Here is a 27,223-nt window from a genome sequence, read left to right on the forward strand (position 1 = left end):
TATGCTGAGGGGTCCCTGACATCATACCCCTTCTCTTACTCACAGCAATTTCTCCTATGTGTGTGTGTGTGTGCACCGATTATGTTGGATGCCTTTACACGTTGCTTAATTTAGGCTTCACAACCAAGTTCCTGAGCTGAGTTCAGTTACAACCACTGTTTTATAACTGAGCTTACAAACTGAGCTTGTCTGGAGCTCGCCTTGCAGGGGACACTTCTACAGATCTGCTTCAGCTGCAGTTCCAAGTAGACATTCTAACCATGAGGCTGATGGTCTCCCAGCACACTTCCCACTGAGCCCCAAAGGCTTTGTGTCCCCTCTTCCCTAAGCCCTTAAGTGCAGCTTCCTGTTTCAGTAATTCTCAGGACACACCTACTCCAAAGCCCTTTCCATAACCAAAGGAAACATCTCAACCCAGGGGAGGGTGCAGCTGTCAAGGATTGTCTGGCTGTGGATTCTGGAGGGCAGAGATGTAAGCAGAGCCCTAAGGGGCAACAGGTGCAATCAGAGGCTCTGGTTAAGACAGTGCACACAGAACTGAGGCTTCGGGTTAAAGAGCAAGATTGAGCCCGATTGCTACTGCACTGTCACACAGCACAGGGGGCCAGGATGAAGGTGTTACTGGGAACAGGGTCCTGGCAGAAATGAATGATAAAAATAAAGTGCTGAATGATTGCACTTTGAGACAACGCATAGGTCAAGATTAGAAATAAGGCTCCTGAACCAAGAAAGAGGTATTTCCCTCTGGGATGGTGTGGGACAGAACCAGCAGTGTTAGATATAGACGGCAGATCCCGCTAGGCCTAACACGGCACTCCTGACATCACAGGAGGAAGTCACTCTGTGTCCTTTCAAGGAGTGGCTGGGCACAATAGCACATGTGCCACAGGAGGCCAAGGGAGGGGGAGCAAGCATTTGAGACCCTTCAGAGAGATACCCCACCTCAAACAACAACACAACCAAGTCAAGCAAAAGACGAGAATGGCACATCTCTAACCTGAGCAGTTATCCAGAGAGGACAGACTCACAGAACATAGAAACAAACCCATCCTGGACTGCTGGGATCCAGTGTCGCAGGGAAATGGTGAGCCAGTGCTGCAGACAGGCTCTGCTCATCTCAGGCATGTGTTCTTTAAAGGAAAACAACAACAGTGACAACAACAACAAAAGTACCAGCTCAATCCAGGAGTTTATACTGACGGTGACAGGATCAAGAGACTCCACATAATGCCACCAGTGTCTGGGAACAAACAGAACCTGCAAACCAAAGAAAAGATAGTTACCACAAGAACCGGACAGTCCCCACTCTAGCTGAGACTGCTAAAGGGAAAGAGTCAGGGATGAAGCCAAGGGAGGGAAGAAGACCCCACCAGCTCCTCTCCTCCCTTGGCTGAGGTCGCAAGCTTACAGCTTTACCTGCCTCTTAACTCGATCACTTCTGCTCACATCTAAACATTAGTACAGGCTTTGAAATTCCTCTTTGCCACTGAGCAGTAGCTGTGGACATTCTGACAGAAGCAAGCATGCAGCCGTTTTACTTTATTTACTGGAAATCCTCCCTGAGATACACTAAAGGGCGGTGCTGGGGAAGGACCGGAGAGCCAGAGCCTCACTCAGGCACTGTAGTAGGAATGTAAACTGGCCACCCTGGAGAATACCACAGCGATCTCTCAGAAGGCCAACCACCCTCTCTGAACCACCTATCCTACTCCTAAACACTCAAGAACCTTTTAGCAAGTGCGCACAGTGGCAATCAGCTCAGGAGTAGATCATTGCGGCACACCTACGTAATCAAGAGCTGTTCGGCCTTGAAAACATTCTGCATCGGAAGTCCAACACAAAGGGCTCCGTGCTGTTTGGCTGCAGGTGTGATGCCCAGAATAGGAAGATCTACGGTGATACAAAGTACAGCAGTAGCTGATGGGGGCTGGAGGAAGAGGCACGCACGAAGGGAAGGGCCTGGTGGATCTGTGTACACGTGTGGAGAGAACAGGAGGAGAGCCAGCAAGGAGCGGGCAATGGAGGGAATACAAACTTTTCAAATGCTAAGAATCTGGTATAGCAAAGCCCCAATGATATAAAAGAAAAGCCCCCCTCAGAGTGGATATGCAGAATACAGTCTCTTTAGAAGGGATTCAGATATCAGCCATTCTTGCTGAAAATCCTCCTCAGTCCACCTGCTTCTGAGCACAGGATGTACTGCAGTCTGTGTCTGTCTGTCTGTCGTAACAGGTATTAACTGTGAATATGTTCTAGTACCATACTCTAACATGTCTCTTAACCTGAGTAATAACAGTTCCATCGCTTTGAGTTTCCTCAATGCTCATCTCTCCCGTCACCAGCAGGAGGAGCTGTGCTCCCTCGCTCCATCTCTTAGGCCCACAGATGGAGTTGTCCTCCACCAGCAGGGCCTTGGGAGGAAACTCTTCCCATCTTGAGGATGCACAGGCACCAGGCTGTGGTGTCCCCTGACAGCTCATTGATGTTTAAAGCCCCATTACCTGTCCTGGATTCAGCGTGACCATATGTCTTCGAGCTTTCTGGAACTGGGGGAAACGCTTTAAATCAGGGTTGACAACATTGATTTTACTGAACACACTAGACTCTTCGTAAGGAATTCTGGTTGGATAAAGGAAAGGCGTATCTTCGGGAGGAAAGAGATGCCATCTTTTCCTAAAAAAAAAAAGATACAAGTTAGCTCTCAACTTGAGCTAAAACATGTAGAAGGTAGCAGTGGAAGGTTTGGTTTTACTAATTTAAATTCAGTTCATATAGGAACGCAGCTTCTCACTCAAAGCTGATCCCCTGCAGATGTCTGATGGAAGGAAGCTCTCTATGGGTGGATATCTCAAGTCCCCCCCAACCCCAGGCAGTGCCTCACCTTGCTGGGATAAGATCTCATTTGTAAAGTGTTTCTTTCATTGCTTTTGTATCTTACAGCAAAGCCTGCGTATCACTGCATTCACTCCTGATCCTGAAGGTAACCAGAATAATCTTTATCCTCTCAGTATTCTTTTTATTGTATTTTATCTTGTATGTATATATGTGTACTGTATTTGTTATGTTTCTACACATCATGCAGATGCATGTATATGTGTGGAGGTGAGAGGCTGCCACTGACGTCTGTCTTCCCCATCACTCACTGTCTTAACTCTTTTTCCCCTGGTGTTTGGAGACTTGGTCTCATTATGTAACTTTATTGGCTCTCCGGAACTTGCTATGGAGACCAGACTGGCCTCAGACTCATAAAGATCCTCCCGCCTCTACCTCCAAGTGCTGAAATTAATGGCCTGTGTCACCACAAAGGTGAATCACCTTACTTTTTTTTGAGACAGGATCTCTTACTGAACGCAGAGCTCTGATTGGATAGACTGTCTGGCCAGCGAGCTCCTGGGACCATGATGTCTCTTCTACCCTCTGCACCCGAGTTGCAGAGGGCACCACGCCTGGTTTTCCCCTGCATTGCTGCATACTGAACTTAAGTCAACATGTTTGTGATGCAGGCATCTTATCACCAAGTCAGCTCCCAGCGCTGCAAATATCTGCGCTCTCACACTCTCCAGAGCAAGCCCCCGGCCAGAGCTCTCCCCAGCTCCTAGACTGCTGCTCCCTGTCTAGGAGTTAGGTGTTTAATTGATCAAGGATGAGAAAATAACTGATGGCACACGACCTAAGAGTAATGTAACTGAGGATCTTCTAAGAGGAGAAAACTGTTTTATAAAGTGGATTCTCCCCCTCCTTCTTTTTAGGAATGGGGGTAAATCTTATTTCACAAAACTGTAAAGTTCTATATTTTACAGTACTAGAAGGAAGAGTGCTAAGGCAAAGAGGGAGGCGAGGGAGAACTAAGCAGAGCTGACGGGACCAGAGGAAAAGAACCAAGCCCCAGATCTGAGGAAAAGCAGTAAGGCCCTCCCGAGTGTGCGTCCTGGCAGCCAGCGGCACCCAGTCCTTTCTGCACTGGGAGGCAGTCCTCAAACTGTCAAGCGTGTACTAGCGTCTTATTTCCCTCTGGAACAGAAGGCTTCACAGAGACAGTGAAGAGAGCTTGACTTTTCTGAAATTCTAGGGCAGCCTAGGGATCTCACAGCCGCTGGGTCAGGGCTGCTGAAGTGTAGGCGTTTGAAGGTAGCCAGCCTTTCCAGGGACGGCTGTTCTACTCCAGCAGACCCACTGCTGGGGTGGGAGCCACTCTCGGTTACTTGGTATGTTAACTCTGGAAGGGCTCTGAAGAGGTCGCCAGTTTAATTTCATTCCTAAAATGAAATGAGAGAGGTCCACGTGTGTTCGGAATCCCTTGGCCTCAGAACATGCATCTCTTGGCTTCTCCAAAGCATTTCCCAGAGGAACGACCATCACCACCAGACTACCCTACCTGCTTGGTTTCGACCATCACCACCAGACTACCTACCCTACCTGCTTGGCTTCGACCATCACCACCAGACTACCTACCCTACCTGCTTGGCTTCGACCATCACCACCAGACTACCTACCCTACCTGCTTGGCTTCGACCATCACCACCAGACTACCTACCCTACCTGCTTGGCTTTGACCATCACCACCAGACTACCTACCCTACCTGCTTGGCTTCACAGGTTAAAATGTGCATGCCCTGTCAGCAGAGGACTGCACCACCATGCTGTTCCCTGCTCCAAAGCCTCTCATACAAAGAATGGAGAACTGTGTCTGCCTGGGAGTCAAGACCTTTATGCTCCACCCTGCCTTCTCTGTTCAGTCCTACCGTTCCCGGTGCACAGTTTACACAGGGTCCTCTGCACAGCCCATGATTCCTGGGGACCTTGTGTCTCTTCCATCTAAGCAATCTTCAAAGCCTACTGCACCAAACTGCTCTTCCACTGAGCCCCTGAAGCACCGTCTCCCCCACCTTCAATTCCAATGCTCTGAGGCCTCCCCCCAGGAGCATAAATCTCTCTTCATGCTGAAGGCCTAGAGGTTCCAGGTGGAATTGCTCCCAGGGCACAGGCCTGACCACCTCTACCCAGTCTAACACATGGAACTTGATGAACACTCAATAGATATTTACTAAAGCTATTTTATCACATCAGAATGCCATGAAAATGGAAAATATGTTGTTACTTAGTAAAACTGTAATTTTAACAGAGCTGAGGACCGAACCCAGGGCTCTACCACCGAGCTAAATCCCCAACCCCAAACTGTATTTTTTTTTTTTAATCAAAGGAAAAAAAACTCTGGAATTTCTTTGGCTTGCTTCCTAATTCAGAGCACATGGAAGAGGCAACTTTAAAGCAATGCCCCGCCTATCTCATCACATTTCAGTTTCCAAACTCTTAACTGCAAAAGGGCCGAGAAGGCTCGCTCACACCTGGCCCTGCTGACTCCCCTGCATACAGCAGTGTACCGGAAAGGTCAGTCTTCAGCAAGGGCCTGGTGACCCGCCACGGGACTGCTATGGCCTCCAGGTTCCCAGAGACAAATGTCCATCCCTCCCTCTAACCACACACTAGTTCTTCTGATCCTCTCATGATCATTTTTGTGTCTAGTGATGCTGAGGACCTGCGTGTGGCCATTTCTGTTTTTTTTTTTTTTTTTTTTTTTTTTTTCTATGAGTTGCCCTGCAAACATCTCAAAAGGCTGGAAGGACAATCAGGAGCACAATTCATTAGGGGGAGTAAGGTTGTACACATGACACCTGAGGACATCCAAACTCCGGGTCATCAGGTGCTGTCCATTCAATCTGCCACTAAGGCAGCAGAGATAAAAGCTCACCACTACATGATCCAGGCTTCCTGGCACCTGTCAATAGCCAAAGGGCCACAGTGAAGCCTCCATGTTCCAACAAACTTCTCTGTTCGCCTGTCTCTGAGAGGCGGAGTGAACGAACACTCCTAAGTGAAGAGATGCCTAGCAGGACAGAGACCTCTGGGAGAACCATGATCATGACCAAGACACACAGAAGGAAGCAGACAGTGGTGCAGAGAAGAGCCTTGGTCACGGGGCTGGTAGACAGATGGGGATGGGGCTACTATCCAACTCCACCTTTTCCCCTTTCTTGTTCTTTCTTGTCTGCTCAAATGCAGACAACTGGACAGAGACGCACACGCGTACATTACCTTCCTTGCACCTGGAATACTAAGTTGCAACCATAGGAGTCCAGATGGCAGGGAGTGTGGGCTCCCAGGGATCCAATCCACAATGTACTTTCTTGTCCATTTCTTCCAGGAAACCCAAAGTCAGACCACACCACTTCCTGTTTGAAAAAAGTATAGTTCATCAGGAACTGACCGCCCACCCTCTGTGGTGGGCACATGTTCACGTGGATTACTGTGTGTCCACCTATACTCTCTTACAGAAAAGGCTGGAGAAGGGAAGGGTTAGCTTTTCAGGGCAGCATGAAAAAACGTTTCAACCAGTGACATCTGAGTAACCCCAGTGGCAGCAGTCACTTAACAAGTGCTTACTATTTACAAATATCCCACGAACTGTTTGGGGAGCTTGCAACAAATCGATGAATCAATTAGGCCCACCAGGTACGACTCTTACAGCTGTTAGAGACAGACAATAAGCGACAGACAGAATTCTGCAGCTACCTGGGGTAAAGGTACTTGCGGCAGGCAGTGGGAGGTCATGGACGCACACTCAGGCCTTTACTGAGAGAGAGACAGTATTTGCAGGCACAAGCACTTTGTTAGCCTTTCGCACTTCGATGACCACATAAAAGAAGCCTTCTGGGGGAACCTAGTCATTAAAGATATCAATACTAGAGCTTCAGCTCATACCTATAAACCAGTCTCAGGCAGATGAGTCACAGAATGGCTTTTGAAACAGTGATTCATAGGTGATTGACTCTGCTCTCTGCCCCAAGCCACAAATCCATAAGTGTAATAAGGAACGCATACTGCTCCAGCCCAGTGCTCTCCGAGGCAGAGTTCTGAGGCAGCTCCTGCCTGTTCTCTGAGCTAGAAAAGAAAACCAACTAGCAGCTCGAGCACGCCAAACATGCTGCTGTTTTTTTTAATCATTAGTTTTTTTCTTTGATTTTTCTTTTTAAAGAATGAAACAAAAATATTTTTAAAAAGATTTATTTATTTATTAATTATATGTAAGTACACTGTAGAAGCCTTCAGACACCCCAGAAGAGGGCATCAGATCTTATTATGGATGGTTGTGAGCCACCATATGGTTGCTGGGATTTGAACTCGGGACCTTCAGAAGAGCAGTCAGCTTAACCTCTGAGCCATCTCTCCAGCCCAACAAAAATATTTTTATGTGCAGAGTACTCATATAAATACCAACACCTCAAGAAAACTTCTCACTATCTAAAATCTAAAGTCTCTTTACTTTTGAGGGGAACATTAACAGTTCTTTTAAAAGATAAATGATTTAAAAAAGACAGTCAATGGATGGTTTTAAGGAAAATTAGAAAAAAATTTATTTTAACTAATGAAACAGTAGGTTAGTCAGGGATATCCAAGAAACAGTATAAGCTATTGCTATTGTTCTTGGTTCCCGCCCCACCCCAGAAGCAGGAGGTAAATCCTTATTGCTGAAGACACCATACACTTGGAACCCAGGTCCCAGAGCTGGATATGACCTGACAAGCTCTCCCTGCGGACTGGCTTTTCATCGGACCAGTTGGTGTCACACAAACTTCCAAAGGAGGGAATCAGCCTAATAGTCTTACTGTGTGCTATGTGCTATGACACGAGCACAGCAACAATCAGCAACAATCCTCAGGGTGCAGTAGTGGCACACAAACCTCAGCAGTAACCAACAACAGGATCTAACCGGATTGAAGTTCTACCAAACCTAGTTAAACTACCCCAAGCTAGTGAAGTCACAAATCTTGTAGGGAACATTTAACTAACACTTTACTAAACTGGTATAATCCCTAACTACACTCTAAAGTTTTGTCCATATAGCCACAAACAAGTGTACTTCTTATTCCTCATTTAGAAAATGTTTTTCTTAGAGTGGATGCAAAAAATGTGGTATATCTACACAATGGAGTACTATTCAGCCATTAGAAACAATGAATTCATGAAATTCTTAGGCAAATGGATGGAGCTAGAAAACATCATACTAAGTGAGGTAACCCAGACTCAAAAGGTGAATCATGGTATGCACTCACTAATAAGTGGATATTAACCTAGAAAACTGGAATACCCCAAACATAATCCATACATCAAATGAGGTACAAGAAGAAAGGAGGAGTGGCCCCTGGTTCTGGAAAGACTCAGTGAAGCAGTATAGGGCAAAACCAGAACGGGGAAGTGGGAAGGGGCGGGTGGGAGGACAGGGGGAGAGAAAGGGGCTCATGGGACTTTCGGGGAGTGGGGGGCTAGAAAAGGGGAAATCATTTGAAATGTAAATAAAAAATATATCGAATAAAAAAAAAAAAGAAAACGTTTTTCTTGAAATAGTCAAACTGTTACAGAAAACCACACTGATCAAAGTGAAGAGTTATGGAGCCCAGCCCCAACTGATACATCCACAACACAGCTCACGCACCAAAGGCTGGGGATCACTGAAGAGGAGGAAGGGACAAAACTGTTAGTGCCAGAGGAACAAGAAGTTTGCATCTCCTAAAAATGCCAGTGAAGCCACAACCACCGAGTCTCCCTAAACACAGCTGAACAAGGAGGGCCCCGAAGGACATGCGACCACAGAGGTGGGAAGCGGAGGAGACCCAGACTCTGAGTGAAGAACTGTGGCTACTAAGGAAACCGAGAGGGAGAGTAGTCTTTCTCAGGGAAGGGCACACCAAGTGGCTATCAACACCAAAGGGTGGAAACATACATGTAATATACATGTAGCTCTACAGACTGAGCAGGTTGTGTTGTCGCTACTGCTGCCGATGTTATTAGTTGTCCAAGACAGGACTTTCTGTGTAGTTGTGGCTGTTCTGGAACTCAGAGACCCACCTGCCTTGGCCTTCTGAATGCTGGGATTAAGGAAGTATACCAGGCACCACCTAGCTAGAGCAGGTTATATTTATGTATTTAGAAAAAGAGGCCATGAATCTAAGAAGAAGAGCAGTACATGGGTAGGGCTGGATGGAGGAAAGGGAAGGGGAAATGATATAATTATATTATAATACAAATTATTTTAAGAAAGGTATGAGGTTATTTAGGGAAAATTTCATGTACAATGCTTTCCTATGTTTAGGTGACGGGCTTTGAAAGGATGTAAAGTCAATTATTGCTTTAAAGTTTGGCATAAACTCCTAAGATAAGGATCTTGGAAATCGTCCGACTTAAAGATGATGGAAATAATAAAGGATAAGAAGGGTGAAAGGGACAGAGTGGTTCCAGGGGATACAAGCTCCGTCAGTCCCACGCCTGCTGTATATGCACGAGGACCCGAGTTCCACCTCCAGAAACACACACAACACAACCGCTGGGACTGGCAGCCCACGGATGATCCCAGTGTTGGGGAGGCAGGGACAGGCAGAAACCCGGGGCCCTCTGCCTAGCCAGCCTCTTCTAACCAAGAATTCTAGCCCAAGTGAGAGACTGTCTCAAAACCCAAAACAACGCAGGGGTACAGCAGAGGAATGACCCGCGATGCTGACCTCTGCGCTCCACCTCCCCTCCACGGTCACACATGTACCTGCACACTCGTGTGCTCGTCTACACAAGTCTTTCCCATCTCCTGAACAGGACAGCACTGCTCACACAGTTAATATAAGGCGGGACAAGCTAACACGTTGGCCAATGAAAATGACCTTGTGAGACATTGCTAACACTAAGAAGCATTTGGAAACTGCCGCCCCTCCCCCACTATTTTTCTTTTCAATTTAATACCACTGAGGTAAAATTTAAATATGATGAAATGTATCATTCTGGAGCACAGTTCTACATGCCTGACAAATGTAGGCACCAATTACTGACAACAAGGATCAACCAGACCTCCATTATTCTCCAGTTTCCTCTTCCTCCCAGGCAACCGATCCTCCTGCCTCTATCTTCATGTTAAGCTAACGATATTTGGCAACTGGGTATTTGGCAACTGGGTTCTTCTAGATAAAAATTCCACCAATGAGGATCTACACCAAACATCATTATTATTATTATTATTATTTCTTCTTCTTCTTCTTCTTCTTCTTCTTCTTCTTCTTCTTCTTCTTCTTCTTCTTCTTCTTCTTCTTCTTCTTCTTCTTCTTCTTCTTCTTCTTCTTCTTCTTCTTCTTCTTCTTCTTCTTCTTCTTCTTCTTTTTGATGGTGTATGTGTCATAGCACACATGTGAAGGACAGAGAACAATTTGTGGGAGTCAGTTCTTTCTCTCTACCATTTGGGCTCTGGGGATCAAACCCAGGTCATCAAAGTTGGCAGCAGGTACTTTACTCACCATGATCTCTGGGTCCCCACCCCACGACGACTCCTGAGTCTTAGGGGTGGTGTGTTTATCCTACTTAGGACTATCATCAGCCTTCACTTAGTTTCAGAACCGTGGGGATTCTAGGGGAGGCATCTTCATCAAAGATCTGCTAAAGAGCTGGCCAGACGCCAACAGATAATTCCAAACACACAAATGATCCAGGATAAACTTTGCAAGACTCAAAAAACAAAACTCCTCCCAAAACAAAAACCAGGAATGTGGGAAGGAACTCAAACGGGGTTAATGGGGGCATGAAATAGATTAGGGAGGTTTGTGAAGTATGCAAGCAAAATTGTAACACATTAAAAAGAAAAAGATTCTTCCACAGGGAGGTAAAGGCAGGCAGGTCTCTATAAGACATAGAGAGCTTTTTTCAAATAACAAAAGCAAGCAAGCAAGCAAGCAAGCAAACAAACAAAAGGGTCCTTAACACAATAAACAACAGTCTTTAAACTCTATAGTAAAAAATAAAAATACAAAAGTGTATCTGGGGCTTAGCCATTAAAGAGCAACCACATGGTGGCTCATAGCAATCTGTAATGTGATCTGATGCCCTCTTTTGGCACGCAGGTGTACATACAGAGTGCTCTAGCATGAACGTACTCATCCACATACATGTATAATAAATCTTTTAAAAAAACTTTGTCATGTACTATTCTTGCTTGTGCATTGCACTCCTAACCCACTCCCGACATCAGTGACAACAGAACACATCAGAGTGTACTGCACTCTGCAGTCCGCTAGGCTTGGTTCCTGAATGGGCTTCTTTCTAAGTACTGTCTTTTTATGGTTACTACTGCTGTGGTAAAACGCCATGACCAAAGAAAGCAACTCTGGCTGGAAAGGATTTCTTCCACCTCACCCTTCCAGGAAAGCAAACAGGAACTCTTTAGGTCTTGAGTAAAAATGGATCCAGGAACTCCTGTGAGTAACCAAGGACGTGAAGGCAGGGACTGGAGCAGCAGCCACTGAGGCAAGCTGTCTATTGGCTTGCTCCTTGGAGCTTGCCTGCTCAGCCTGCTTTTCTACACCTATGATCTCTATCCTAGGGATGGCACCACCCACAATGTGCTGGGCCCTTCCTCAAAGGTTAATCAAAAATGCCCCCAGGCTGGCCTTTAGCCCAATCTTATAGAGGCATTTTCTCATTTGAGGTTCCCTCCTCTCTGATAACTCCAGCTTGTGTCAAGCCAACTCAAAAACTAGCCAGCACAATCGCCTCAACAGCTCCTGACAGCTCATTGAGGTCAATTCCCCAGTACCTGGAGCACAGCACTTTCAAAAAACTGTGGGTTACTCACAGGAGTTCCTGGATCCATTTTTACTCAAGACCTAAAGAGTTCCTGTTTGCTTATTTTTCAGACAGGGTTTCTCTGTGTAGTCCCAGCTCAGATCTGCCTGTTTTAAGTCTCTACTGGGATTAAAGGTTGTGCCACCATGCCAAGATCTGAAATGCTTTTAAACCTGACCCTATGGATAAATTCAATAACCATTACAGAAATGAATTCATGGACTCATCATATATATATATATGTGTGTATATATATATATATATATATGTGTGTGTGTGTGTGTGTATATATATATATATGTGTGTGTATATATATATATACACACACACATATGTATGTGTATATATATACACATATAAATATATATAATATGTAAATATATACATATGTATACACACACACATATATATATACACATATAAAACATAAACACACATATATGTTTACAGTTACAACAACAACAAAAAATGGCTGGGCAGAGGTGGCACCGCCTATAATCCCAGCACTCTGGGAGGCAGAGGCAGGCGGATTTCTGAGTTTGAGGCCAGCCTGGTCTACAGAGTGAGTTCCAGGACAGCCTGGACTACAAGGGAAACCCTGTCTCAAAACAAAACAAAACAAAACAAAACAAAACAACAACAACAACAACAAAAAAACAAAAAACAAAAAACAAACCAAAACCAAACCCAAAAAACCCAACCAACCAACCAACCAACCAAAACCAAAACACTAAAGAAAAACCAGTAGGAAGCTTTTAAGACAGGATAAGGGTTTCTGTCAGACTACCACAAAAAAATCAATAACAACAAACTCATTTAGAAATCCATGATTAAATTACTTAGTTTTATACGATATTATGTGAGGGAACATTGAAACACGTTCCTTGTTACCCCCCCCCCCCCCCCCCCCCCCCCCCCCGCTACTGTGCATTATAGCCCAGGTTTAAATGGCTGATATTGACAGCTCCTACCACCAGATGCTGAACGCCTTGGCTCTGCAATGCTCCTCTGTCAATCTTAGACCCACTGTCTAACAATGGTTATCATCCATTCACAGGTCAGACTACAGAAAAAAAACCCAGCTATTCATAATTCCACAACAAATGTACATCTGAATACAAAAATTAATATTGGTCAGAGCAACAAATCCAGTTTTATTTATTGCTGGACTCTTTGGTTTTTTGAGACAGGGTTTCTCTGTGTAGCTCCAGCTGTTCTGAAACTCACTCTGTAGACCAGGCTGGCCTTGAACTCAGAAATCCACCTGCCTCTGCTTCCCAAGTGCTGGGATTAAAGGCATGCTCCACCACCGCTCGGCCTTTATTGCTGGACTCTTAAAAATAGTAAGATTGTTAACCACAATTAATTTATAGAATTTAAATTTTTCGTTTTTCTCAGGAAAATGACTTTTGGGTACAGAAAGAGAAGAGTTAAGTCTCTACTTACTGAATAAATGCCTAAATTCTATTTTCTATTTTTTGAAGCACGTGAATTCTTAGGTGCTGATCTGTCTTGTCAGAATGCATCCCCATCTGAGACTCCTTTAATCATTTCCAAAACAGCTGCCTCTATTTCAACACATCCACACAGCCATGTCGCAAAGTCCAACAGGGCTGAACTAATCTTCCATTTATTGCTTTTGCAGATTCGATATCCTGGTGACTTAATAAGACGCCTGACTCTCCATAGCCAACCTCAATCATAACATGAAATAGAATCTACCTGGAAAACATTTTTGTGGTACAAAATTCCTTTTATTATATGTTGATTCTTCACAACCTCAATTTTAAGAATGCTTATCAATAACTACATGAGATAAAGGTAATAAATGTTTCTCACAAATTCTCTATCTTCCTGGGGCAGTAAAGAAAAAGGGTGCGTGCTTTGCTTCGTCAGTGGCATGAATGGATAACTAGAAAACCAAGGAAACTAACTCTGTCATACCCAAAAGTCTGGTGTCAATAATCCCAGGCCATCTGCAAGACTACCAGATATTTTCCAATTATATTAGTACATGGACCAGCTTATTTGCCGATATATAAACATTGCATATTTAACAGAGAATTAATCTCCTTTATGGAAGAAAAGATTAAGGAGATGGTGACCTCCAACAGAGGCTGTAAATTAAAACTTATAAACTTGGTAGAAAGCTGAAGAGAGCTAGAAATTCCTCATCAAAACTGACAGATCTTACACTTGGTTACCTAGAAGAACATTTGACAAGGGTAAAGCCAGGGGTTTAATCAAAATGTTTTTAAAAGAATGTCAAAGACTAAATAATGTAATCATTCAAATACCTATATTCCCTGTCCAGTCCTACGCCAGCAGCTCTGCAGGGAAAAGGAAAGCCCACAGCCAACATGTTAAGAGGACCAAGGACCAAGATGCAATTCTATGAAATGCGAGTCCATATAGGACACAAAGGAATGCCAGCAAGGGACGTAAGTGTCTAAGTGGCCGAGGTTTCACAGCCAAGGCTAAATCTGAGCCAGCACTAAGAAGTAGAACTTACAATGCAAAACTCAAGAGGGTCTGAGCAGAGGTCAGAGGTGGGGGAGAACACGGTCTGCATGGAGCCAACGAGACCTGATGCAGGCTCGTGTAGACAAAGCCATCGGGCGGGTGCTGGGAGGGCCTTAATGCTATCCTTATATATTTTATGAACATGATCAATATGTGTTAGTAGTTAGTATTAAACATGACTTGAAAAGGATATTTTTCATAAGGGATTATTTTAGAATTTGAGCAGACATTGCCAGAATAGAGTAAGGAGTGAAGTGATGCTAGACTCAAGAAGATTCTTCTTGGCCCCTTTGGTTCTGTGAGGTCAAAACTGTCTTCACCACTACTCCATTGTTATTTGTCTACTTCAGTGTGTTGGCACTGGTGCTGACTGTATACAGGCAACGGTGAACAGAACTGCTAGTGTCAAGATAGTGCAGTTAAAATGTATTAATAGTATTTTTTTTTTTTAGTATTGTGTTTTTTAAGATTTATTTTTATTTTATGTGTATGGGTGTTTTACCTGGCGTTTGTCTATGTATCAAGTGCATGCCTGATTCCCATGGAGGCCAGAAGAGGACATCAGATTCCTGGAACTGGAGCTACTGTGGTTGTGATGTGTGGTATGACCTGCACCAGTGGGTGCTGGGAATCAAACCTGGGTCATCTGGATAAGCAGTCAGTGATTTTAACAGCTGAGCCTTCTCTCTAGCCCCAAGTCTTATATTATTTTTAAAGGCATTATTGAGATATAATTAATTTACAGCAAACAGCATATATTTAAGGCATTTGATTGATGAACCTGATCTACCTGCATCCTGAGAGTCCATCAAGATAATCAAGATGACAGATTCTGACCATGTCCAAAACCTCCCCAGGGTCCCTTCATGATTCATGTCTCCCTATAAACCTCATTCTCTGACAACCAATGACTTACTTTGTCACTATAAATTAGTTTGTAAGTTCTAGGATTTTAAGGAAATTAAATTCTCCAAGAAACATTCCTTTTTTGTACTAATATTAATCAAAGGCAAGTAACTAATATTAATCAAGGTAAATTGGATCAGAATAAGGAATATGCCAAAGTAAATTCATTTCATCATAAAAGATCAATAAGGCCCAGTGTATGAAGCAAAACCTGACCTATCTATAAGCGAGGGAAATGCTAACAGTGCCCCTCTCTAAGACACACAAGACAAATGCACAGAAGTCAGAAAGGAAGTAGGTTACTCGAGCCCTAGCCTGACTTCAAGGAGACTTAAGAGGTACTCCACCCAACAAGAGAATGCGTAATTTCCAAGTTGACAATGGACATTTATCAATATTCACCATACCTGGGGCTATGAAATAAACTTACATACATTTAAAAGGATTGAAATAATGCTAATTATGTTTTCTGACCACAAAGGAGTCAAACCAGAAACTAATGACAAAAAGATGGTTAGAAAAAAACAGCAAATATAAACCAAATTTTATACTTTATAAAATAATCAGCAGATGAAAGGGTAAACCACAAGACAAGTTAGCAAATATTTTAGTCGATGAAGGTGACACAGGGAACTACATCGAGACACACAACTTGGGGAGTTCCTGAGTCCTACAATCTTTCCTGAAAGAGCGGTGTAGTACTGACAGAAGTGACTTCTTATATGGTGAAGTGCGTCAGCCCACTGTAGCACACCGGCATTGGAAGTGTTCTGCAACTCAGTAGCCCAACATTTCCAAATCGTTAATAAACAACATTACGTGAAGACCCATTCTGTGTCTCAACGCTAGGCTGGGGGAGTTTATTGTAGGAATACAAAGAGTTCTTTCATTGTGGACTCAGAATCTATACTACAACTAATGAACTTCTAAGAAAATAGCCCTTATCAAGCTTAGTATGATATTTTTAAAATTTCACAACAATCTGAAAAGATTGTCAAATCCTTCTCCTTTTCTCAGCTATGTTATGTGTGTGAGACAAGATTTTCTTCATCTCTTAACAGACCAACAGATTGCAACCACTATGCTGGAGCAGCAGATGTGAGACTCCATCTTCTCTTCTATTATAGCCAGGCAGTAAGATGACTTACAAAATATGTAACTCAGCCCACTCTTCTAATCATATTAAATTTCAAGGTATATCTTCTTAGCAAACTATTTGTTATTATCATACAACAGGCTTATGTGTCTACTTTTTGTTGTAGTTTTTGGTTTCTTGACAGGGTCATATGTAGCCCAGAGACTGGATGGAGCAGAAGCTACACTTGATCTTCTGATTGGTACTTACCAATTATCTTGAGCCAATATATAATAAAAGCTTGAAGCAATAACAAGCATGATTTAGTAACTAAGATAATTCTATTTCTAAAAGTAAGACAAGAACTTAAATAACTCTGATGATGAACAAAGAGTTGGTACCCAGAAAACTGATAGATAAGTTACAATATTTTAATATTAACAGTCTTGATATAATATTAACAGCTTGACTGTTCACAACAGCACTAACTACCACAATGTGAACTGACACAAACTCATTTAACTAAAACAACACAACACAACAGGCTTTATAAAGGGCTTACTTAGAACTCCAGCTTATTACCATACTTAATGGCCTGGCCATATGTACGCCCATGGTAGCTATGCCAGGGATGAAACAAAGACCTTGACCGAGTCTACTTGGAAGCACCCAAGGGAGCATGAGCTTGATTCAGAATGGCCAGAAGTACTTCATCTAACTTGAACAGAAGCCTTCTGAGAAAAGGTTTGTACAACCTCTTTTTGCCTTATTTTTCTTAAAACACAGTTTCTACTAAATCATAGTGTTATCGTGAGGATTTTAAATGTAAGGCACTTAGACAGGAACCACGGACATGTGAGCGATTGGTAAATACTATTATTACACAAGATATTACTGAAATGTGGTGGGAGAAGGTGAAAAAGTTCAGTCTCCTGAGAGGTGAGGGGATGAAGAAGACCAACGTGTATCTAAAAGCTAATTAGAGATTGATGCATTCCTGGGTTAAAGATCCATTACATGACCTAAAATTATAAGAAGATCAAGAAAACCACTGAAAGATGGTCATGTATAGCATTTACTGAACATCTTCAAAATTGACATGTTTATTTTTCATGGCTGTAAGGATAAAGAGGCTCTGCACATGATGGTGCAGTCAGAATCCCACAATCAGGAGATGGAGATGAAGATGGTGGGTTAACTTTTGTGGTTACAGTAACTACTTTGATTCAATAAGAAAAGGAAAAACACAGCTTGAGCGGGACTGGTATGACAACCAAAGACCATCACACCCAGGAGAAGGGTCCAGAGCAGGGGTAGGCATGGGTGGGGTGGGCAGGGAAGGGGGAGGGGAGCAGAGGGTATGAGGCAGGAGTAGCCCGACAAAAGGGGAATACTTTTTTCCACATTATAGTCACGAGTGAGACTCCAGGCTCTGCCTGCTAGGGTCAAGGCTGACACAAGAACAAGCTCTCTGGGCTCCCCTCTCGCCCCGCCCCATCCACACTGGAGGCAGAACAGAAACCAGAGCAGGGATCTACAAAGTCACTCCACTTAACAAACTTGAGTCAGAGGTAGAATATACAAGACAAAGAAAGGCAGGGTAGTCTATAGACCCTGTAGACAGTTACATCAGAGAACTTCCTTATTTTTACTTCCACAAGTATTCCTACACTTGGGCAGGGCGTAGGATACTTCCACCCTACCCCAGTCCAGAATTCTCTGCCTCAAGCCATAAACTGCCCAAGGAAACCACACAGAGCTGGCGCAGAGATGGAAGACAGAGGCAGTCAGTCAACAGCCTCTGCTTGGAGCAGCTTCCATAATGACTAGCATAGCAGATAGAACAGATTTCCATATAGGCCAAAGGGAAAGGAAGTTCCATTTGCAGACAATGCTTAACAGTGGAAGTGGTGAGCAGAAAAATGTGGAACTGGCTACTCACCCGGGCGAGTCAAAGGTCAGCCTCGGTGGTGCAGGCCTTTGGCCTTAGCAGGTAAACCTGTCAGGTCTCACATGAGTACTTACAGGAGAAACAGGCAGTTAAGAGAGAAAGGGGCAGCAAAATTCTAATTTAGGATGGCTCTCAGAATTAAATTCTTACCAAAAGTAAAAGAAACATGCCACTCACCTGGAAAACATCCGTCTTGTCCTCAAATAGAGTGACAAAATATTTATAATCAGCGTAAGCCCAGAATTTGGAATGATCATAATCTTTAAATGGTCCAGAGACACTAGACTGGTCACAGTTCCAGGTCAAAAACTCCTCAAGTGTAGCATCCACGTAACTACACTCAGTTTCAAACTGAGGAACTGCAATGTAAGAGAACACAGCTTGAGATGTCTAGTAGGTACACTCTCTAAAATGCTTATTTTAAGAGGTAAATTTGACCAAGATACCAATCAATATTTAAAAGCTAATTTTGAGGGCTGGAAGGATGGCTCAGTGGTTAAGAGCAGTTCAAATTCCAGCAACCACAAGGTGACTCACAACCATCTGTAATGAGATCTGAGGCCCTCTTCTGGTGTGTCTGAAAACAGCTACAGTGTACTCACATATAATAAATAAAAAAATAAATCTTTAAAAAAAAGTTAATTTTATACTTGTTTACACAACAATTTACATCATTCACAATAAAATAAAAAGAATGGATGTGTTCTTAAGGTTGAGGCCTACACTCTAAGTCCTTTATGGCATGAAAGTTGAGGCAGAAGGATCTTGGGTTTGAGGCTGCACAGTGGAAACGGGTGCAGGGAGACAAAAGAAAGAGAAGGAAGAGACAGAAGAAAGGAGAGGGACATGGGGGGGAATGGGGGGGAGGAGGGAGAAAGGGTAAAAGACAACCTCGTTATCATAATGCAGCTCTCTTCTCAGGAAATCCGTGTCCACTCCTAATAATGCTCAGACATTACCCGCTTCTCTGGGCCTCACTGGCTCATGAGAAAGAGAGAGAGAGAGAGAGAGAGAGAGAGAGAGAGAGAGAGAGAGAGAGAGAGAGAGAGAGAGAGAGAGAGAGAGAGAGAATTTTCCACAAGAGTGTGACAGCGCACCTTTATTGTTGTCTTGATTGAATTTAGAATCACCTAGAGGACACACCACCTCTGGGCTTTCTGAGGAAAAGTAATCAGAGAGATAGAGAGATAGATAGACAGAGACAGACACACACACACACACACACACACACACACACACACAGAGAGAGAGAGAGAGAGAGAGAGAGAGAGAGAGAACAGCATTCACTAAAGCAAGGCCAAGAGAAGCCCTTCCTCCTTTAAGTGGCTTCTTGCTGGGTGTCTGGTCAGAGCAATGAGAAAAGTAACAAGAGTGACAGGTGTGGGGCTACTTCCCAGACACCTGTGGCATGTGTTTATTATATCTTTGTGTGAGACTGGGTTGCCGTACTGCAAAGGACCAGCCTCATCTTGGAGAGGGGTTCTGAGAGAAGTGTGTGTGTGTGTTTGTCTGTGTTTAAGATTTATTTTATTTTATGTATGTGGTGAGTACACTGTCACTCTCTTCAAACACACCAGAAGAGGGCATCAGATCCCATTACAGATGGTTGTGAGCCACCATGTGGTTGCTGGGAATTGAACTCAGGACCTCTGGAAGAGCAATCAGTGCTCTTAACCACTGAGCCAGCTCTCCAGCCAAGAAGGGACGTTTGAAAGTGGCAGAACAAATGACTGGAAGTCAAACACTGGTTATAAGCTGGTGGCTTATGTACTGCTAGAGACAGCTTTCCAGACTGCCCTGTTCAAGACAGTCTTTATTTGTAATTCTAAAAACTCTCTAAGCTGGGCAGTGGTGGCGCATGCCTGTAATCCTAGCACTCTGGGAGGCAGAGGCAGGAGGATTTCTGAGTTTGAGGCCAGCCTGGTCTACAGAGTGAGTTACAGGACAGGCAGGGCTACACGGAGAAAACCTGTCTCAAAAAACAAAAAAACAAAAAAACACCCCCAAACCCAAACAACAACAACAACAAACCTCTCTAAATTGCCCATCTCCGGTAGATCAAAAACCCAGTCTTTTTAGTAAATCAATTCAGTCATTACCTCAGGTTCCCTTTTGATTATCCCAAGAATCAACATCCCGTGACCCCAGCCCCTAGATTCCCGAGGACAGCAAGCCCAAGCGCAGGTGATAAGATAGCTCGGTGGGACCACACCCTGAAATTACCATTCTTACCAGGTCAACCAGGGCCTGGACCTAAACTCCTTTTGTTGACCACGAACTTAAGAATTTGCCCATCTTTGTATTTTCTGACAAGCTGGCTTATAGTACAGCTGCCTCTGTTCCTTTCGATCTATAAAGTTCCTTATACAATTTATATGCATCCTTATATTTTGCATAGTTGAGAAATTATATATTTTTGAACTCAAGTTTCAACGTTCTTTCCCATAGCCTTAAGGGCTGTCCTGAAGGTCACAGTGTTTACCATTTAGCTGAGACATAGACACACCCTTGTCTCCCAGACTCTGATTAGCATGGAGTCATTACCCTAGGCAAAGAGGACAAGTCTTGAAGGAGGAACAGGAGAACAAGTATACTATTATACAAACAAGTCTTATGCCCACAGTAACCATCAACACTTCTGGAGGCCCAGGCCCTGCTGGCTCAGTTCTGGGGGTGGGAACCCCATCTTTCCATTCCTCTACCACGGTCATGTTGGACTGAGCACTGCATGTTGCCCTGACTGGCCTGCAGACCAGATGGGCCTCAGCCTTCAGACTAAATAAAGGTTTGCACCACCTGGTAAAGCGCCTAGGTGTGCTCCTGCTTCCCAGGCTGTATATACTAAAGCACCATGTTTTAAACAAGGAAGTATCATGAGAGAAGGCATCTCTGGGGTCCTTATTGTATTAAATAAGGTAAGCAGAGGGGGTGGGGGGAGCAAGAGCCCAGCGAGAGCACAGATCTGCATCTCTGGGGTCCTTGCTGTTTTAAATAAGGAAAGCATCACTGGAGAGAGCCTGCATTATTGGAGTCTTCAGGAATTTTTAAGTGTAAAGTGATCCTATGCTCAAAGAGCTTGAGAATAAAAGAAAATTTAAATTAAAAAAACTTAAGGCAATAAGTGACTTGAAAAATTTCCTCTCTGCACTGCATGTTTACAAACAGAGCTTCTTAGAAACACTAACTGGACAATGTTAATTTAGTGTCTGTTCTTTTATTCATTAACTTAGCTGGTGCAAGATCATTTACTAAGCACATAATTTGTGATTAGCATGGTGCTTAGGCTTGTAGGGACACAAAAGAAAAAAAAACAGTCTTGAGCTAACAGAATAATTCAGTAAGGCCAATGATGTTTATAACCCTCAAGATGTGTGAGGTGTGAGGGAGGACAGTGCAAGACCAGGTACTATGGCTTCAATATGAAACGTCCCCAACTAGTGAATGTGCTCGAATCCTTGGTCTTCGGCTGGAGAACTGCTCATGGAAGCAGCAGAGAGCAAACCAGGGCACTGTTCCAGGAGGTTGCTGTGGTGGTCTGAATGGAAATGGTCCCCGAGGCCCACAGGGAGTGGCACTACTAGAGATGTGGCCTTGTTGGAAGAATTGTGTCACTGGGGATGAGCTTTAGGATTCAGATGTTCAACCCAGGCCCAGTGTCTCTCTTCCTGCTGATCTGGATGTAGAATTCTTAGTTCCTTTTTAAGGACTATGTCCGCCTGCATGCTACCATGATTTACACCATGACAATAATGGACTGAATCTCTGAAACTGTAAGCCAGCCCTAATTAAATGTTGTCTTTCATAAGAGTTGCTCTGCTGTGGTCATGGTATCTCTCCTCAGCAGTAGAAACCCTAACTAAGACAGCTGTGAGGCCTGTTGGACATGAGGTCTAGTGTGCAGACATAGGGCTAAAAGGACAAGGCTAGAAGATTACATAGCCTGGCCCAGTTCAAGTCTGTCTGCTTTGGGTGTTTTATGATCCACTCATAAATAACAAGCAAGTGACAAATGTCTATCTACCACCAAAGACCAAGCCAATTCAGCAGCCATGCTCCTCCCACAATAAAGTGCTCCACCCCTCCTCCTGCCTTTTTTTTTTTTTTTTTTTTTTGGTGGATCCAAGGTCTCTCTGCATAGTCCTGGCTGTCCTGGACCTCACTCTGTAGACCAGGCTAGCCTTGAACTCAGAGATTGCCTGCCCGCCCCTCCTGAGCACTGGGATTAAGTTCTGGGTCACCTTACCCACCTGTGCTTTAAATCAGGAGTCAAAATAAAGTTCTGCTCCCTTAAGCTCTATGTGGTGCTTGATCACAGAAATGTGAAACTACCCATCCAATCTCAAAAACAAACAAAAAGAAAAAACTCCACGTCAGCTTTCTCTAGAATCACAGAGAACTTGCAGATCTGTCGTCCCAGCTAAGAGCTAACCAGGAAGCTTTGAGGGAAGACTATGATCTGAATGTGCTAGCTTGTCTGATGTCGGGGAGCCGAGACTAGATTATGAATGAAAGAAATCTTCCAAAAGTTGCAGTGTTTTAAATCATCACAGGGAAATTAATATAGGAAATGGAATCATGAAGTCCTTTGTAAAGTATACAGCCCTTTAGGAGGGGAGGCCTGACACAGCACTGTAACCCCAGGCCTGACACATAGCACAGGCTCAGTAACTGTCAGGTACTATTATTAGTCCTTCCTATTCGTCCTCGCATTGACTTAGAACCTTTTCAAAATTAGAGCAGTCAGCAGAGGGATACTCAGCTCTTCCTTCAACAGCGTCTCTCTTCCCCTCCTCCCTCACTCCGTAAAACGATCCAATCATCTTCTCCCTCCTTCCTCAACCATTAGGGTTCTCTAATCATCTTTATCCGGGAAACAGAGATGGAGCAGAAGCAGGTCACCTAATCTTCCTACTTGGTCAATCTGTCTCTTGACTTTCTGAAGTGGGAAAACTTCAGCAGGCCACACTGACCCAATAGACAAAAATCTATAAACTTAAAACCATTCCAATGTTGAGAAGCTCTGTAAAGCACTTAAGAACAATGCCTGGCAAGCAGCAAGCCACAGATACAAGCTCTTAACACCACTGCATCCTCAAGAATTCACTGTGAAACTAAGAGTAAATACATTGTGACAAAAATGTATGTAGCAGCAGAACTTCAGGATGCTGGGCACAGGAGTCACTTCTGATCTTAGTGTGTGAGTTTTCCCTTCACACAACACAGTCCAACCCACTGACTGAATGCTAAAGCTTCTGACTGAGCAACTGGCCCTGCCTGGGGTGGAGGAACAGGTCAGATCAGTCAGTGTTGGCATTCACCACCAGCAAACCTGCACTTCAGTCTTCAAAATCTGGCCTCATTAGAGGCATGCATTTCCTGTCACAGAAAATTCTGCACGTTAAAAATGAAAATCCGAAATGTGAAATTTCCATTTGAGAACTGTTGCTGTGGAGGGGGGAATGAAAACAGAAATGAAAGCAGAATGAACAGGAATGACAGATATGTTCATTTACAGGATGGTTTCAAAATAGATTCCGTCACTGTGTCGGAGTCGCACAACACAAAGCGGTGCTCTGACTCCGTTGGTGACAGGCCCCTCTGGTGGCTCGCTGGCCTCCTGCTTTGCTCTATTCAGTGGGATTACTGCTTCTGTCACTCCACTCTTTATTGAGTGATGAAGCAGTCAGGGCAGCTCCGAGTTTCAACCACTAACTGCCAAGTATTAGGCAAGAAGTCGCAACGCCAGTGCAAGACTTCACAGCGAAGTACAAATTGAGCTTGCTTTTAAACCTAGAATAGGACATGACCGCGCGCGCGCACACACACACACACACACACACACACTGCTGCCAGCTGGGTACAGTGCTGCCAATGAGCACTCATGGTGACAAACAGATTTGATTAAAATGTGTCTAAAAACCTACATGCTCCTCACTATATCCTAAATAAACTCAGGGTGGCATTATGTTTTTGTTTTTGAAGACAGAGTCTTACTCTGTATAGACTGTATATACTCTGTATAGAACAGACTGGCCTCCAATTCAGAGATCTGGCTACCTCTGCCTCCCAAGTACTGGGAGTAAAGGCATATACTGCCATGTCTGGCTTTAAAAAAGTTGTAAAAACAGGCTTGTAACTATAGGCCACCATATGGTATTAAGCATTTCAAAGGGCTAAGAAAGAATTTTGAAAGTTTCACCACAAAGAACTGACAGGAACTCAGAGATAAATATGCTAAGCTGACTTAAACATTAGCAATGTCTAGATATATTGAACACTCTGGTAACATGTTTTAGGGTGCTGGAGAGATAGCTCAGAGATTAATAGCACTGGCTGCTCTTCCAGAGGTCCTGAGTTCAATTCCCAGCGACCACATGGTGGCTCACAACCATCCGTAATGAGATCGGATGCCCTCTTCTTGTGTGTCTGAAGACAGCTACAGTGTATTAACAAACATAAAATAAATCCATTAAAAAAAAAACTTATGGTTTCTGTGTATTAATAAAAAACAAAAAATAATGCCAATTACTTTTAAAGGCCAGTTATTAATATTACTGTTTCAAGCATCCCGAAAATTCTAAACAAGACCTAAGACAGATAAAGGAAATATACTCAATACAAAAGAAACAATATATATATATATATATATATATATATATATATATATATATATATATATATATATATATATATTTTGTTTACAGAGTTATGTACCTGTCTTTCTATAAGACTTAACAGGAACAACCAACCAACCAACCAACCAACCACCTATACCACAAGAGTGAACACAAATCAATATAGAGAAGAAGTAAATGGCTTTTATCTATGTACAAATCACTAAAACTTAAGGAGGCTATAGAAAGACAAGACATCCTGTTTCACCTCCCCATTATATATACTGAATATATATGGCAAAAATATTTTCGCTATACTAGCAGTAATGAAAGATAGCTACAAAGTTTTCTTGCTGACAGACTTGGTAAGTAAGATACTGTTTTTGTGCATAGAGAGATAACTTTACAACAACATAAACTTCTTTCCAAACTTCATTTTTAGGGCTTAATGAACTCCAGCCAAGAAGAGAGTCCAGGACCATTCATTTAGGAGGTAATGGTGCTTACCCTCCACACAAGGATCTGAGCTCAGATCTCTAAAACCACACAAAGCCAGGCCTGGCTGCACATGCCTGCACCCCAAGCCCTGTGAGGCAGACGGGTGGATCCTGAGAACTCGATGGTCCAGTGGTGAACGTCCAGTTCAGCAGAAGACCCATATCCATGCCCAAGGCAGAGCGGCAGTAGTCAACATCCTGTTCTGGTCTCTGCATGTACATATGGCTCATGCAGAAGCACACTCATGTGCAGGCACTACACACACAGACAGACAGACAAGCATGCATGTATGAGCACGCATGTGCACCCAGAAGCACTTCACTTCCCTGCCCCCCCTCAGACAGGGTTTTTTTGTGTAGTCTTGGCAGTCCTGTCCTGAACTAGCTTTGTAGAGAAGAAACCTTGAACTCACAGAGAACCTCGTGGCTTGGCCTCTCGGGTAGTGGGTTTAAAGGCGTGCAACCACCACTACCTAGCCCTTTATTTTTTTGAGACAGGGTCTCTCTGTGTAACTCTGGAGGTCCTGGAAATCACTATGTAAACCAGGCTGGCCTTGAATTCACAGAGATCCTCTGCCTCATGTCAGAAGGGTTTCTTTAAAGTGAGCACTCTCTGTAACTATAAAAACCTCTTATATGCATAAAATTCAAAGATACTGAGAAATGGAGAGTAAGAGAAGATCAGAGTAGTCTAGTGTTTGCCAGAAGCTGGAGAAGTAGGCAGGATGGGCAAGGGTAGTTGTGGAAATCATGTTACAGTTAGAGATCTTCTGATGTCTGTCCTATCATACAACACGGAATCAATGGACCACGTATTTCAAAAGAAATAGATCAATTTTGATACTTCAAGTACAAAGAAACGGTCAATATCCTGATTGATATGTAATGTATATATATACAGAAATATATGCTGCATAAAATATATGCACCTTATGTCAGCATGTCTGTAATCCCTGTGGAGGCTGAGGCAGGAAGATCACCTGAAGCTTAGGGCAAGCTTGGGCTATACAGTGGTGCAGTGAGCTATAGAACTAGATACCATGGTGCAAGGTAAGCAACAAAAACAACAGCAACAACAAAAACAACAACAGCAGCAGCAACAACAGTAACAGCAACAACAGTCCCAGGCAACTAGGAAGTGAGAAGCTGGGCTGTCTGAGATGTAGTTTCAAACACTAAGATGTGTATCAGTGCTAAGATGGTGCTTTCAAGTAATTTTATTAGCCCCAAAGCTATAACTTAAGATGTACCCTCAAAATGGATGGGAGAAGACACAAGAACACACAGAGACACCGGAAAGGATGCTGCCAATGCCAGAGCAGTACCTGAGGCTGGAGCTAGACTTCCCAACTGTGCTATTTGGAAAAACTGCAGCAAAAGCCATCATTAAGCTTTTAGAGGAAAGTATCAGAGTACTTTATTTTAAGAGAAGAAGTTTTTAAAATAAAACAAATGAGAATAAATGTTTGTAGAGCACTAGCTGATTTGCTTATAAAAAAAAAAAAAGCACGGGGCTAGAGTGATGGCTCAGCGGTTAAGAGCACTGACGGCTCTTCTGAGGTCTTGAGTTCGATTCCCAGCAACCACATGGTGGCTCACAACCATCTGTAATGAGATCTGATGCTCTCTTCTGTTGTGTCTGAAGACAGCTACAGTGTACTTATATATAATGAATAAATTATTTAAAAAAAAACCCACATCTGTAGCAAAACAGATGCAAACAATAAACAGGAAAATATTCACAGTATACATAAAACACACAGGGCAGTGGTGGTACATGTCTTTAGTCCCAGCACTCAGGGTGCAGAGGCAGATGGGTGGGTCTCTGTGAATTCAAGGCCAGCTTGGTTCGCAGCCAGCCAGGGATACACAGAGAAACCCTGTCTCAAACAACAACAACAACAAACAACAACAGCAACAACAAAACAAAAAACCAAAACCAAAAAGACCCCAATACAACAAAGCAAAACAAAAAAGTAAATAAAACAAAGCAACCCCCCCAAAG

General features: G+C 43.4%; 1 protein-coding gene across 1 annotated transcript in view; it reads right to left on the reverse strand.

Moving 5' to 3' along the window:
* Hspbap1 (HSPB1 associated protein 1) overlaps positions 1-27,223 on the reverse strand; it is a 54,666-nt gene that overhangs the window by 3,237 nt on the left and 24,206 nt on the right. The window contains exons 3-6 of the mRNA XM_052158521.1: positions 18,285-18,466; positions 6,094-6,230; positions 2,502-2,673; positions 1,174-1,257 (exon numbers count right to left, since the gene is read on the reverse strand). Of these exons, the coding sequence (XP_052014481.1) occupies positions 1,174-1,257; positions 2,502-2,673; positions 6,094-6,230; positions 18,285-18,466 (575 nt within the window). The remainder of the gene's footprint in view (positions 1-1,173; positions 1,258-2,501; positions 2,674-6,093; positions 6,231-18,284; positions 18,467-27,223) is intronic.

This window comes from Apodemus sylvaticus, chromosome 15 (genome assembly GCF_947179515.1).
Source record: "Apodemus sylvaticus chromosome 15, mApoSyl1.1, whole genome shotgun sequence".
In the NCBI taxonomy this organism is placed as follows: domain Eukaryota; kingdom Metazoa; phylum Chordata; class Mammalia; order Rodentia; family Muridae; genus Apodemus; species Apodemus sylvaticus.